Genomic DNA, 14869 nt, shown 5'->3' on the forward strand with positions numbered 1-14869 from the left:
CAGAGAATCCCGAGAACGCCAACATGCGATCGTCGTTTTCCAGAACACAGATCGTTACAAATTCACCCAGATGCAAACATACACGAGTGCCTGGCAGTCCATTCATGTCACACATTAGAACCTTGGCAACAGTGTTTTGGTTATTGGTTTTTTTTTTTTTTTTTTGCAATAGTTTTCTTGATAGTTCATGAATTGCCCTATCCTGAGCTGAAAAACAAGGGAAGGGGGTGCCTGGGGGACTCAGTCAGTTAAGCGTCTGACTCTTGACTTCCGCTCAGGTTGTGAGTTTGAGCTTCGACTCAAGCTCTGTGCTGACAGTGCAGACCCTTCTTAGGAAACTTGCTCTCCCTCCCTCTCTGCCCCTCCCCTGCTTGCCTGCTCTGTCTCTCTTAAAATATATAAACTTTAAAAAAAAGAAAAACAAAGGAAAGTCATTCACAATAATACAGGAAATGTAAGACGTAGCGAATCAAGCGCAAAGAAAAGGACATATGACATCATCTGGGAGGCTAAGAATCTTGGGAAAGATTAAGCCAATGGCAAAACTTTAAAGGAACTGTTGAATATTTTGTATTTTTAAATGCTTTCCAATAGTACCAAATAGGGTAATGCCTCTTGAGATTAAAAAAAAAAAAAATTAGGAATGCCTGGGTGGCTCAGTTGGTTAAGCATCTGACTTTAGCTCAGGTCATGATCTCATGGTTTATGGGTTCAAGCCCCACATTGGACTCTGTGTCAACAGCTTGGAGCCTGGAGCTGCTTTGGATTCTGTGTGTCTCTCTCTCCTTTGTCTCTTTCTCTCTCAAAAATAAATAAACATTTTTTAAATGTATACATTGGTTTATCTATACAATGGAATACTACATGGCAATGAGAAAGAATGAAATCTGACCATTTGTAGGAAAGTGGATGGACCTCAAGGGTATTATGCTAAGTGAAATAAGTCAGGCAGAGAAGGACAGATACCGTATGTTTTTACTCATATGTGAAACAGGAGAAACTTAATAGGGGACCATGGGGGAAGAGGGGGAAAAATGGTTAAGGAGAGGTAGGGAGGAAAACCATATAAGAGACTCGGGGCACCTGGGTGGCTCAGTCAGCTAACCGTCTGACTTTAGCTCCGGTCACGATCTCAAGGTTCGTGGGTTCGAGCCCCACCCTGGGCTCTGTACTGACAGCTGAGAGCCTGGAGCCTGATTCAGATTCTGTGTCTCCCTCTGTCTCTCTCTCAAAAATAAACAAACATTAAAAAAAAAGTTTTTTTTAGAGACTCTTAAATACTGAGAAAAAACTGAGGGTTGATGGGGGTGGAGGAGCAGAGAAAGAGGTGATGGCCATGGAGGAGGGCACTTGTTGGGATGAGCACTGGGTGTTATACAGAAACCAACTTGACAATAAACTATAAACGAAAAACAACGTGTACGGCCCCCTACTCACTAGAAGTAGAATACACTACACTGATCCATCACTTTGTAGAAGCAGGGGTGGGAATCACGTCATTCCCAGGTGTTCACAGGTTTCCCATCTCACACCAACTTACGCTGCCACAAGAAGCTGGTCGTTACAGTCGTTGGCGAGGTCACAGTTCCCAGGGCAGCCGGGAGTTCCCAGCAACCCAAAGAGACGCGCGCAGGACAGGCCCACGTCTGCCAGCTGCATCTCCACTTCCTGCCAGCCCCCAATTCCTCCGGGTTCCGAAACCAGTGTATCTGGGAGCCCAGTGATGAGCTCCTGCAAATGGCGGTCCTTCACAGGGAAAGAGAATGTTTGTAATTGTTTGTAATCCGTTTAGCGAGGACAGCAGGCACTAGTGAGGCGGCCCCCGCCCAATCCCACTTACCCAGGATTCTCTCTTTCTCTCTCTTTTTTTTAATGTTTACTTATTTTTGAGACACAGTGAGAGAGCATGAGCGGGGAGGGGCAGAGAGAGTGGGGGACACAGAATCTGAAGCAGGCTCCAGGCTCTGAGCTGTCAACACAGAGCCCGATGCGGGGTTTGAACTCATGAACCTCAAGATCATGACCTGAGCTGAAGTCAGACACTCAACCAACTGAGCCCCCCAGACGCCCCAGCAAGGGTCCTCATGACGGAGAATCCAAGACCCTGCCCTGTAGGTGTCTGATTGAGTCCCAGACCTGAGTCATGACTCATGTCCATGAGAAGAGATTCCAAAATCCAGGCTCATCCAAGAAGCAATCAGAAGGGATCCACGTGTTAGCTAGTCCTCCATGGCCCCCACTGGAGCTAGCCTCCTGGAGGCCATGTTCCTGTCATTCTGCTCCCACAGTTAATAGAAGCTGAGCATGACTCCCATTAAGTGACTAAATGTACACGGGCACACGCGCATTCCAGCCCTGCCCTTTCTGAAGAGCGGCAGCACAGGGAAACAATGAACCAGGTAATCCTGAGACCAAAAGGCGAACGGGATCATCATTTTTCATGCTGGTGAGAACAACATGGGTTGAAGGGGACATAATCATATTTACAAACAACGTGCTCCCCACCCTGCAGCCGTCAGGATCGCTCGGCAGAGGGCAGAACCGGGGGAAGAACATCTTAGCTCTGAGCTCAGGATGCCCAACGACCCTCCTCTGCCTGCTCCACATTTGCAGCCAGGGACGGGCCAGGATGGGGACCTGGAACCCAAGGAAGCTGAGTGACACAGTCTGCAAGTTTGGGGTGCTCTTGGGGAAACTCACTCACTCTCAAGGACATTTGGGCTGGACGAGCAGCCCACATCTCCTAGTGTGGCCAGACAGCAGGGGTGTAACACAGGGGTGGCCAGGATCCAGGATGTGGGATCTAACCTTTAAAATAAACCCATTGGGTGGGACACCTGGGTGCCTCAGTCACTTAAGCATCCATCTTCAGCTCAGGCCTTGATCTAATGGTTCTTGGGTTCAAGCCCCATGTCAGGGTCTGCGCAGAGACCTCAGAGCCTGTAACCTGCTTTGGATTCTGTGTCTCCCTCTCCCACTCTCACTCTGTTTCTCTTTCTCTCTCTCTCAGAAATAAACATTTAAAAAAAAATTTCTTAGTAAGATAAGCCCATCAGTACCCTTGGATGAGACCAGACCGTGGCTACTTACAGCATCCTTTGCTGACCTCAGTAGCTTGTTTAAGATGCTGGTCTTGTTGGAGGAGTCCTGGGGACACGTCAGCCCCCCGAGGTCCTCCCAGATGCCAGGACACAGGAAAGCCTCCCTTCCAGAAAAGCTAGCGTTTAGGCACCTGTCAGTGGTATCCTTCATCAAGAGCTGAAAGGTAAAGGAGAGAGGAAGAGGTGTCACTTAGAAAAGCTCACAGTCACCCTAAGGGATAGGGAACCACAACCAGAAATCCATGGCAACTGGGGCTTCTGGCTGGGTTGGTCAAAAGAGCACATGACTCTTGATTTTGGAGTTGTGAGTTCAAGCCCCACACTGGGTGTAGAAATTACTCAAAAAATAAAGTCTTTAGGAGCACATGGGGGAGCTCGGTCGGTTGAGCATCCAACTTTGGCTCAGGTCATGATCTCACAGTCCGTGAGTTCAAGCCCCATGTAAGGCTCTGTGTTGACAGAGCAGAGCCTGGAGCCTGCTTGGGATTCTCTCTCCCTCTCTCTATTCCCCTCTCCTGTCTGTGCTCTTTTTCTCAAAAACAAATAAGCATTTAAAAAACAAACAAGGGGCACCTGGGTGGCTCAATCAGTTAAGCGTCTGGCTTCCGCTCAGGTCATGATCTCACAGTTCATGGCATCGAGCCCTGAGTCGGGCTCTGTGCTGACAGCTAGATCAAAGCCTGGAGCCTACTTCGAATCCTGTGTCTCCCTCTCTCTCTGACCCTCCCCTGCTCACGCTGTCTCTGTCTCTCAAAAATAAATAAACACTTTAAAAATTTATTAAAAAAACAAATAAATATACAAAGTCCTTAAAAAAAACAAAAACAGGTGCACTTGTTAAGCATCTGACTCTTCATTTCAACTCAGGTCATGATCTCACAGTGTGTGGGTTCAAGCCCTGAGTTGGGCTGTGCACTGACAGCTCAGAGACTGCTTGGGATTCTCTCTCTCCCTCTCATTCTGCCCCTCCCCCACTTGCTCTTCCTCTCTCTCTCTCTCAAAATAAATAAAAATTTAAAATTTAAAAATTAAAATTAAGAAAAAGAAATCTGCAGCAATCAAAATTTCAAAATAAAGCAAAGTTCTTCAAAACGCTGCCCGTTTCACTAGCCCAGCTCACAGCAGGGACGCAGGTAAAGATTGCAGGAACTTCTTGAGTGGTTTTACCAAAACTGTCCATTTATAAGCCCGTGGGATGCTCTACCTGCTTCAACTCCCAAAAGAACACGTCCTTTTCCAGTTTTGGCAGATCATGTCCACCCGGTTTGGAGCCGTTAGCTGATCTCTCCAGGCACACAAGGACTTCTATAAGGTCAACAAATGGATGTATCAGCATCCCCTACAGCAGGCTACTCCAAGCCCGAGGTCTACACGGGCCATGAATAACACTGACTTTGGCAAGCGTGTGTTTCAGCAGACTGTGCACAGTACAAGACATTTTAGTGTCTCGCAGGAGGAGGAAAACCGAGAAAATATATCGCGATATCATTTCATGCTTCCCAAAGATGCCCAAGGAGGGCCTTGAGATTACAGGGGGTTTTACTCCACAAGCAATATGCGTCCTCATTTCTTCCCTGCCCACCAGGAGAAGCCGAGGAGCCTCCAGCCTGTCTGGTGCCACTTTGGACACCACTGGTCACTGGGCGCTCAAACAAGGGCTTTCTGGGAAGGCGGAGTAAGCTTGCCCAAAGCCAAGGAGCGGGGAGGGGGACAAAACGATGATGCAGACATGCACTCTGGTCTCTTTCTTGCCTGAGCACAGGGACAGCGGACGAGGGCGTGAGTGGTGCTAGGACATTTCCAGAAGGACGCAGTGCTTACTGCGGATGTGCCACATTTCCAGCACCCCAGGGGCACCCCACAGGGCATAAAACACATGCTCAATGGGGCCCCTTCCCTCCAGGCTCCACAGAGGCATCAGGGAGGTCAAGTCTGCTTTTCTGCCAATCTCACGCTAGCTCCCAGCAGCAGGTGACAAATGATGCCACCCCAGTTTACCTCGGATGAAACGTAAATGCTGGGCTATCGCATTGCTGACAGCCCCATGTAGCGGAAGCAGTCTCTTCAGGGTGGGCCACGGGGGCAGGTTTCCAAGAACGTTCTCCAACTTCTGCAGATACAGTAATCTGGGGGCAAAACAAACGAACAAACAAAAGGGAATGAAATTAAAAAACTAGCGCAGGGTGCCAGCGGGGAAATGAAAGTTTCGCTCACAGGAAAATACCCCCCTGCTCCGGGACCCGTCCTCACAGCCCAAAACCCCCGGTTCACCACAGGTGCACAGAGCAGGCTCTCGACGGGCTGGATCGTGGGACTGGATATAGATTAAACATTCTCTTTACCCCCAAACAGGAAAGTCTACCCCTACCTAGTAGAAGGTGGCAGAGACCAGAGGTGGAATAAAGCCACAGTTGAGATTTAAAAGCATCTGCCTGGAGGCACCTGGGGGCCTCAGTCAGTCTAGCGTCCGACTTCGGTGCAGCTCGTGATCTCACCAGATGGAGCGGAGTCCCGCATTGGGCTCCGAACTGACAGTGTGGAGCCTTCTTGAGATTCTCTCTCCTCCCTCTCCCTCTTCCCTCTTCCCTCTTCCCTCTTCCCTCTCCCTCCCCTCCCCCCCCTCTCTCTCCCCTCCTCCCCTGCTCATGCAGTTCATGAGTTCAAGGTCACTGCCGTCAACACAGAGCCTGCTTCGGATCCTCTGTCACCAGGGTCTCTCTGCCCCTCCCCACCCCTCGCTCAAAGATAAATAAACATTAAAAAATAGAGGGAGGGAGGCAAATCACGAAAGACCTTTGAATGCTGAGAACAAACTGAGGGCTGAAGAGGGAGGGGGAAAGGGGAGGGGGGATGATGGACATGGAGGGGAGCACTTGTGAGGAAGAGCGCTGGGTGTTACTTGGAAACCAACTTGGTAATAAACTATTAATAAAAAATAAAAATAAACTGTGTATGCTCAAAAAATATATATTAAAAAATAATCATGATAAATAAAAGCATTTGCCCAGAAGACTCCAATTATTAGGCACAGGAAAATATTTTTAAAAGAGTGTCAGAACATCAAGATGTGAGTGGTGGGTGCAGGCCCATCCAAGGCGAACTAGCAGGAGCTGTAAGATTCTCGAAGGTCCAGAAAGGATGCCCAGCCAGGCACTGGGTACCTGCAGCCAGGGGGCAGGGGGCAGAGGGGAGTCTTGCGAGGTCCCCTCCCTGCCTCAGGGGCTCCCTGTTGCACACAGAAGAAGGATGACTTACTGGGGAAGAGGGGGAACGTCCCAGAGGAGCCGCTGGAAAGTCTGCAATGATAGGAGCTGAGATTGCAAAGCAATGTGGGAGCGAAGAGCCAGGCTGGGGGGGAGGGGTCTCGCGGTCGGGGAGGGGGCAAGTACCCCAGCAGACAGACACGGACCCCCAGGCATCTATGCAAGCACCCAGAATCCTCCATGGGCTGGAAGGAGAGACCCAGATGCTTCCAAGGGCACCCGTGCCAGGTGCTGGGGGGCCACAGCCCAGTGGCAGGTGGCTTGTGGCCCCTGCCTATGCCCAGTGCCCATGCTGGCTGGCCTCTCCATATCTCATGTCCTGGGGCAGGAGGTCCGGGCAGGAGCAGGCCTGCCTGTAAAGCTGTGCATCCCTGGTGCCCAGGAGGAGGCCAGATGCAGGTGCACAGCACAGGACAGTGCCAGGATCCGAGCTGCAGACACTCACGGGTGGCACCCGTCACTGTGGGGCTCATGTCTACACCCCAGGAAACAACCCATTGCAAACACAGATTCACAAGACATGACAGAACCTAGGAGGCCTGTAGGAAACTCTGTGGGCCTGTCAAAGGCAGGATGGAGGGGTGGGAGGTGAGTGCAGGAGAGAGAAGCAGACTCGGTGAGGTGTCGGGGACAGGGGCCGGGGCTTACGAGAAGCTGCTAAGTTGGCCGTGTTCTCACTGCGGGGTCTCCCAGCCAGGTCCGCTGCAGCCATCCAAGGTGGGGGCGGAGCCTTCCTTAGAGCTGAAGGCACAGGGCCCCTGGGGGTCCTGTGTGAAGCCTGCAGCAGACCAAGAGCTCAATAACCAGAGATGTGTCACCAGGGTGGGGAGGTGGAGACTTAGTGAGGCCACAGATGGCCGAGGACAAGGGAGGCTTGCTCAGCGCACACAGCAGCCAGTTTGCACCCCGAGTGGGGGCAGGGAGAGCACCGGCTGTCCATGCCTGGTCCTCCAAGGGAGCGCAGTCCCTAATGTCTCCGATCCTGGAAGGAGCTAAGACCCAGAGTTTCCTGGGGCTCTCCTTCCCATGGGCAAAAGTGTCGGGGCTGTGGGAAGTCTGCAGAGCCCATAAGTGACCTGCTCCATCGCTAGTACCGGGACAACCTCTAAGGTCTAACGGGAAAGCAGATCTTGGAAAGCTAGGTCCTGCTTCCTAACTGGGTTCCAGACAAAACAGGAAGGGTGGGAAATGTGTCCAGTAATGCACGTGTATGTCACGAGAACACCACATGGCCCATGCAATTCTTATCACACAGTCCTCCCTTCATGAGACACAGACGCCAGTCTCCAAGACCCGCGGTTTGAAATGAATGCTTTTGAGATAATTTTGAAAAATCTTTTGTTCTCTTCCAAGGTGAGTCCACACAGGAGTGTAACCAGGTCAAATTACCACAGAGGACAAGGCCCACTGAAGAAAAAGTTCCGATATTAAAACAGGTTGGACCATCTGCGAGCCAATTCCACTGATCTCAAAAATGAAGAAGCCAAAGGTCTATCTTTAACAGATTCTGCCATATTTCTGGATCTTACGCAAACATGTCAATGATATGAAATTTCAAAAGAGCCACAAAAACAGGTCCTTACATGAAAGGACCTCTAACATGTCTTTGCTCATTTTTTTTAAATGTTTATTATTTACTTTTGAGAGAGAAAGAAAAGAGTGCAAGCACGGCAGGGGCAGAGAGAGAGGGAGACACAGAATCCGAAGCAGCCTCCAGGCTCTGAGCTGTCAGCACAGAGCCCGATGCAGGACTCAAACCCATGAACCGTGAGATGATGACTAGAGACAAAGTTGGACGCTTAACCGACTGAGCCATCCAGGCACCCCTTGCTCACGATTGAAAAAATGTCAAAGACATAACACCCAATATCCAGACACCTTCCCAGACACATCCCCACCTGGATGGTTTTCTGCGTCTGAACAAAATGATGAAATAGCTACAAATCATTTGGATAGTCCACTATATAAACTTTGCATCTCCCAGCTGCTGCTGGGAAATCCACCGTGGAGGGGCGGTTTTACAGAATTCTTCTGTTACTGTCTTACTGTGCGCACTCCTTAACACTCAGGGTTGCTAGTCTAATGAGTAACCAAACAGGAAGATATGTCTTACATCTTTGGAGATGTATGGCTGCTGCCAGATCCATCCGCAGCCAAACTGTCACTCAGGATGAGAAAGAGAGTGTGCAGGGCTTCTAGCACTTTCCGTGGCTCACTTTCATCCACAAACCGATCCCTGAGATCCTCCAGACCGTGGGCAGCCCCTTCAAGCACCTTCTGAAGCAGGCTGCCCTTTGGCCACTGGTCGAACACCTTCATGTCGAGAAACAAAAGCACTTATTATTAACAATAATGCATTAGAAATGATGGCACATGCGTGAGAAATATTATTGGAGCCTTCGAGAGGACACACAGCCCATTTTTATGAGGTGGGCAGGTTGGAATGTCTGCGAATTGCCTTACGATTTAATTGCCATTCAGAAATGAGAGAGGACAACTGCCTTAGGACTTCATTTCTATTCAGAAATGGGAGAGGACAAATCGCCTTCAATGGGTGCGGGCAGCCCTTTCATTGAGATGCCATTTGTCTTTCCTTCACCCACTGCCATTTTGCAAAAAAGAAGGCAAAAACATACATTGCTGAACAGGAGACAGATGCCCTAAAAGCGAAACGGACATATTTGAAATATGTGTCACAGCAGAAACCCGTCGCCCTCCTTGACAATTCCGTCGTAAAGAACACAAGGTTACTAGGTGCCATTCTGCATCATGGCCTCAGGGATGACATTGCTACAGACAATTGGTACTGTGGTTTATCATCAACGTGAAGCCAACAGAGACACTCTTGCCCGTGTCACAAGGCGTGGGGGAAAGCGTCGGGAACAGTGATGCGTGCTAAAGGACCCTTCACTAACCCCGGGGGCAGGCCATCAAGACAACATGAAAAGTGAAGGTGTCCACCTGCCCGTGCTGGTGCTGGTCAGCCTGCCACTGTCCCTTGACTATTTCAGTGCCATGTACAGTGAGTGCCACCCACTGGATCATCACACCTACATTTCTATAATGATCTTTTATCTGCTATTGGAGACTTTGACCCTTGTCAGTAACACACATTAGGAAAAAAATAAAGAAACGGGTCCTTTGAGGAAAGCAAATGGAGGGTGATTGGGACCCAGGCCCTGCTTCACACCGTATCCACAGCTCCTTGAAAAGCACCACACCTGGAACTCATCGGGCCTGCGTGGGGAAAGCAAGAGGATCTGTGGGCTTAAAGCTTCAGTTAGTGAGAGCCATGAGCTGCACAGACCTCCTGCGAAAGCTCTGTGGCCGTGACCACGCCGTGACCCTGGCCACCATGCTCCGTCCACACTTACGCTTCATGGCACCCTCTTCACCAATATGAAGCCAGGTACTAAAAATGAAGTAGCGCCAGGGTGGCTCAGTCAGGTCGGCCGACTTCAGCTCAGGTCATGATCTCAGAGCTCGTGCCCTGAGTCGGGCTCTGTGCTGACAGCCCAGAGCCTGGAGCCTGCTTCACATTCTGTGTCTCCCTTTCTCTCTGACCCTCACCTACTTGTGCTCTGTCTGTCTCTCAAAAATAAATAAATATAAAAATTAAAGTTAAAAAAATAAACGTAAAAACAAAAAAGACAAATACTAAAAGTAAATAAAATAGAACAGTGAGAGATGCGGAAGGAAAGGGATGCATTCGGGCACCCCGGGAGGGGCAGGGGGGCTCGGCGGCACAGCACCTGCTTGTAGACTTGCGGCCAGCTGACCGAATGCACCAGGTAGTCTGTGGCTGCTGACCAGCGTGGGTGACAGTCTCCAGGGTGAGCGTCTCGGCCAGCTTCATCCTCGGAAGTTTGGGACAAGATGGAGCACACCATCTGCTTCAAGGTCCCATCTGTGGGGATCTGGCAAAAATATGAAATACATTTACAGGACCACTTTTTTCCAGAATATTCCCTGCTCAGGATAATACCAGCACCTTGCCAAAGGATGAGCTCTGGGCTTTGCATGACAGGTGAAGCTAACAGGCTGATAAAGTGTCCCTTATGTTTTTGGCATGCAGGGAAGCCTCTGGAGTTCTGTTTTTCACGATTGTCCACAAGCAGTGGGAACGGCGGTTTCTCGGGGTCGAGGACACTCAAACATTGCTCATTTGTCCTCTCCCCAGGGGCCAGCCTGGTTCAGCGTACACCGTGGATGGCCAAAGCCACAATGTCGGAAACATTTCCCCTTCTGAACAATTCAAACTCGGGTTCTGGGTCAGAAACAGTGTGACGTTTTGGAATCCTATCTCCTTTATTTCTGTAAATGAACTTCTGGGGTGTTTTTTATTTATTTTGAGAGAGTATGTGTGTGCACAAGTAGGGGAGGGGCAGAGAAAGGGAGAGAGAGAATCCGAAGCAGGCTCCGCACTATCAGCAGAGAGCCTGACGCAGGGCTCTATCCCAGGAACCGTGAGATCATGACCTGAGCCAAGATCAAGAGTCCGACACTCATCCGACTGAGCCTCCCAGGCACCCCGTAAACAAACTCCTACATGCAGTTTCTGCAACATCACTCTCCAAAAGCACTTACGTGTGTGGGAACAAACCACATTCCCGTTACACAGATCTACAAGAACCCGGGGCCATGTTTCAGAAACTCTCATGATGGCAACGATTAAAAAACATCTAAGTCCCGGGGCACCTGGAGGGGGGGCCATCAGTTGAGTGTCTGACTCTTGTTTCGGCTCAGGTTGTGATCTCAGATGTGAATCCGATGGACTTTTCTCTCCTCTTTCTTGGACAGAGCCCGAAAGAGCATCCCAGACACATACGCAGAGCACCTTATTGCCAACGGGCTCATGACCCAGGAAGAGGTGTCGGAAATCAAAACCTCCTACTATGCAAAGTTAAATGACCACCTAACTAACATGGCCCACTACAGGCCCATGGCCACCAACCTGCAGGCCCACTGGCAGGGCCTGGTGCAGCCGGAAGCTTGCGTCACCACCTGGAACACAGGTGTGCCCCTAGACCTCCTGCGGTTCGTTGGCGGGAAGTCCGTGGACGTGCCGGAGGGACTGCACATGCACAGCCACCTTCTGAAGATGTACGTTCAGGTAGGGAGCGTACCACAGAGCCCCACATCCTGTTCTGCTCTGACAGCAAGGAACCTGCTTGGAATTCTCTCTCTCCTTCTTTCTCTGTGCCCCTTCCCTGCTCTCAAGCCAATGCAGCTATCACAAGTCACCCAGGAGACTGGACGTGAGGGTTCCATAGGGGCAGGAGAGGAGATCAAGCTGTGTTCTCAGTGGGGAGTGGTTAAAGGAAGGGAGAAAGAGCCCTCTGTCCCAGAGGCCACATAAGCAGAGGCCCAGAGTGGCGGTACCCACAATCATGCAGGCCTGCGGAAGGACCCGGAAGCCATCACAATGCTGGCTGGTGAGGGGCCTCATGTGGAGGGGGAGGCAGGGTAATGGTCCCCCAAGGCACTCACATGCTAATTCCGGAAGCTTTGAATAGGCTAAACATGGCAGGAGAGAGTGGTGTGGGCAGGTGGCCTGAAGGTTGCTAACCAGCAAACTTGGAGATAGGGCAATTACCCCAGATTATCCAACAAGCCCCATGAAATCACAGGGCTCCATCAGTGTGGGAGAGGAAGGCATTCTAGCCAGAGCTGACACATCCTGGGAAAAACTTAGCCCATTATTGCTGGCCTGGGGGAGGGGCCTTGAGCCACAGAGCACAGAGGCTTCCAGAAGCTGGAAAGGCAAGGAAACAGCACTGGGGGACACAGATTTGAGCCCAGGGAGACCTGTCTGGGCCTTCTGACTGACTGGGCCTTCCAGAGCCACATGGCAATGCATGTGTGTTGTGTTGGGCAACAGTGTTGGTGGTAATTCATTCCAGAAGCCACAGGAAATTCCTACCCGTGACATATGCTCTATGTTGTCCCCCGACCATTTTCCTTGTAATTCTAATCTTAAAATAGTCACCCTTCTTTTTTTCTTAATTAATTTCTTTTGAGAGAGAGAAGAGTGCACACACAGCGAGCCAAGGAAAGGCAGAGAGAGAGAAAGAGGGAGAGAGAATCCCAAGCAGACTCCGCTTGAACTTACGAACCATGAGATCACGACCTGAGCCGAAATCAAGAATCAGACACTTAAGCCCTGAGCCACCCAGGCGCCCCTCAAAGCACTTGCCCTTCTAAAGTAAGGTTTTATGTAATTTGATGAGAAAACAGAGTCGTGACGAATGGACCTAACAGGAGCAGAGTCAGTGCCAGGCCTTTCCTATGGCATCTACAACAGCACCCACAAAAGATGCCCAAGGGCACAACTCCAAGTCCCCTGGGAGGGAGAAGGTTCACGAAAGTGTACCAGATGTGAGAGAGAAACAGAAAACTGCATCTCCTGGCCAAACCTAAGACCGGCAGGGCAGAAGGAATTTTGCAAACCCCTCGCCCCACAGCCGGCAGCAGCTGCACCTGGCTGAGGCCAGTGTGTCCCCCCTGATTCACGGCTCAGGCCTATGACCCAAAAGTGAAAGGCAACAGTCTGCTCGACAGCAGTAGCTCTGTGTCAACGTGAAAAGCACCAGGAGGGAAGTGACAGGTCGTGGGAACTCAGAACAGTGAGCAAAACCACGCCCTGAGCACAGACCAGGACCCTAACAGGAAGGTGTAGGTCTTGTCCAAACTTTCAGTGCCTCAACCATGACCTGGAAGAGGCCCTCACCCCGGGAGACTCCGTGCAGCAAGCGGGGATGGCTATACGGTTCTCAGATCCTGCACCACGCAGAGAAGTCCCCACACACGTGAAGTGATGAAAGGGAGCCATGCAGGTGGAGTCCCTTCCAGAACACAGTGTAGAAAGGGAGGCCCCTATCTGGAGGACTCTCCATCCTCCCATCCCACCCCCCCACCCGCCCTGGGAGCACTCTCAAAGGAGCACTCTCACGGAGAGGCATCAAGTGTGTGTACCTCCTGTAGTTCAGCTGAGTGACTCAGGACTTGTTCCGCATGAAGGTCGTCGAAACCAAATCGGGACTTCAGGTCAGCCTGGACTTTCCGTGGATCCCACACCAGCTTCTTCAGGGACAGGGTATATCCTAACTCTGCAAGACAGCCAATGATGTATACGGTCAATCATTTCTGCATTGGGACATGTCTGGCATGATTCAGAAAACGACACCTTGTGCACGTCTACAAGAGTAAAGGAAGGGCAAAGGCGATGCAGACAAGCAGGGCGGAGAAGCCAACAGAAGCCAGCGCTGGAGGCTCTGACAGCTGGCTGAGATGGCATGTGCCGCTGGTGTCAATGATCACAGAGTTTCCAGAGCGAACAGGACAACCTATCCCAAGAACTTCTTGAAACTCAAATCACTGAGCCCCGTAATTTCCCTCCTAAACACCTATATCCAGAAACCTGATCGGATGCATGAAGAAAAAGTAATGTACAGCAATGCTACTGCATTGGTTTTATGCGGATTAAATACTAAAAACCAACTAAGCACCTAGCATGGGAGGAAAGTTTAAATTAGAGCATATTCATAGCATAAAATACTGCAGTCTTTTTTTTGAGACAGAGAAGGAGAAAGTGCACGTGCATGCACGCACTCGTGAGTGGGAGAGGGGCAAAGAGGGGGGACGCAGAACTCCAAGCAGGCTCCGAGCCTTCAGCACAGAGGCTGACATAGGCTCTATCTCACAAACGGTGAGATCATGATCTGAGCAGAAATCCAGAGTCAGACGCTTCACCATCTGAGCCCCCGCCAGGCACCCCAAAACTGCTGTCTTTAAAACCACATTTTAAAAACCTATTTAAGGTCATAGGTAAAAGTTCCTTTATCAGAGTTAATCAAGAAACAAAATTCATTGCACAGGTGGGGGTTCACCTGGATGGCTCAGTCCGCTGAGCGTCCGACTTCAGCTCAAGTCACATCGGGCTCTCTGCCATCCGCAAAGGGCCCACTTCGGACCCTCTGTCCCCCTCTCTCTCTGACCCTCCCCAACTTGCACTCTTTCAAAAATAAATAAACATTGAAATAAAAAATAATAAAGCTCATTAGATACCCAAATAATTCAGCAATGCCACCTGGAAAAGGCATGCCCAAAACATAATTCCAAGACCCCCAGGTTTGATGTAATTTTTGTGAGTGGGGCTCGGCGATTACAAACATAAAAGCTTGTAAGTTCCAAGGTGAGCCTTCACCTGAAATTCAGACAGCGAGACTATTTCAGACCATGATCAACAGGCATCTGCAGAGTGTCCATATGTGCAGAGGACCACAAAACCATCCACACGTGCATGACCTCTCGGGGCCCTTAAGTTAACACCATAGTTCTACAGAAAAGGCACAGTCCTGTCACTTACAGAAAAGGCCCAGCCACAGGGAACTTTAGGAAGGCGTTGAAGAAGGACAGAACCCAGGAGTCCAAGACTCCTCGTTCTCAGTCTGGGTGTCTTTGCATAAAGGGGTCAAGGTCTGGTTCTGAGATTTTAAGCTAGCA

General features: G+C 50.3%; 1 protein-coding gene across 1 annotated transcript in view; it reads right to left on the bottom strand.

Moving 5' to 3' along the window:
• ABCA13 (ATP binding cassette subfamily A member 13) overlaps positions 1 to 14869 on the bottom strand; it is a 317064-nt gene that overhangs the window by 256568 nt on the left and 45627 nt on the right. The window contains exons 8-14 of the mRNA XM_029919211.1: positions 13340 to 13473; positions 10117 to 10281; positions 8478 to 8677; positions 5100 to 5227; positions 4306 to 4406; positions 3091 to 3258; positions 1541 to 1746 (exon numbers count right to left, since the gene is read on the bottom strand). Of these exons, the coding sequence (XP_029775071.1) occupies positions 1541 to 1746; positions 3091 to 3258; positions 4306 to 4406; positions 5100 to 5227; positions 8478 to 8677; positions 10117 to 10281; positions 13340 to 13473 (1102 nt within the window). The remainder of the gene's footprint in view (positions 1 to 1540; positions 1747 to 3090; positions 3259 to 4305; positions 4407 to 5099; positions 5228 to 8477; positions 8678 to 10116; positions 10282 to 13339; positions 13474 to 14869) is intronic.

This window comes from Suricata suricatta, chromosome 2 (genome assembly GCF_006229205.1).
Source record: "Suricata suricatta isolate VVHF042 chromosome 2, meerkat_22Aug2017_6uvM2_HiC, whole genome shotgun sequence".
In the NCBI taxonomy this organism is placed as follows: domain Eukaryota; kingdom Metazoa; phylum Chordata; class Mammalia; order Carnivora; family Herpestidae; genus Suricata; species Suricata suricatta.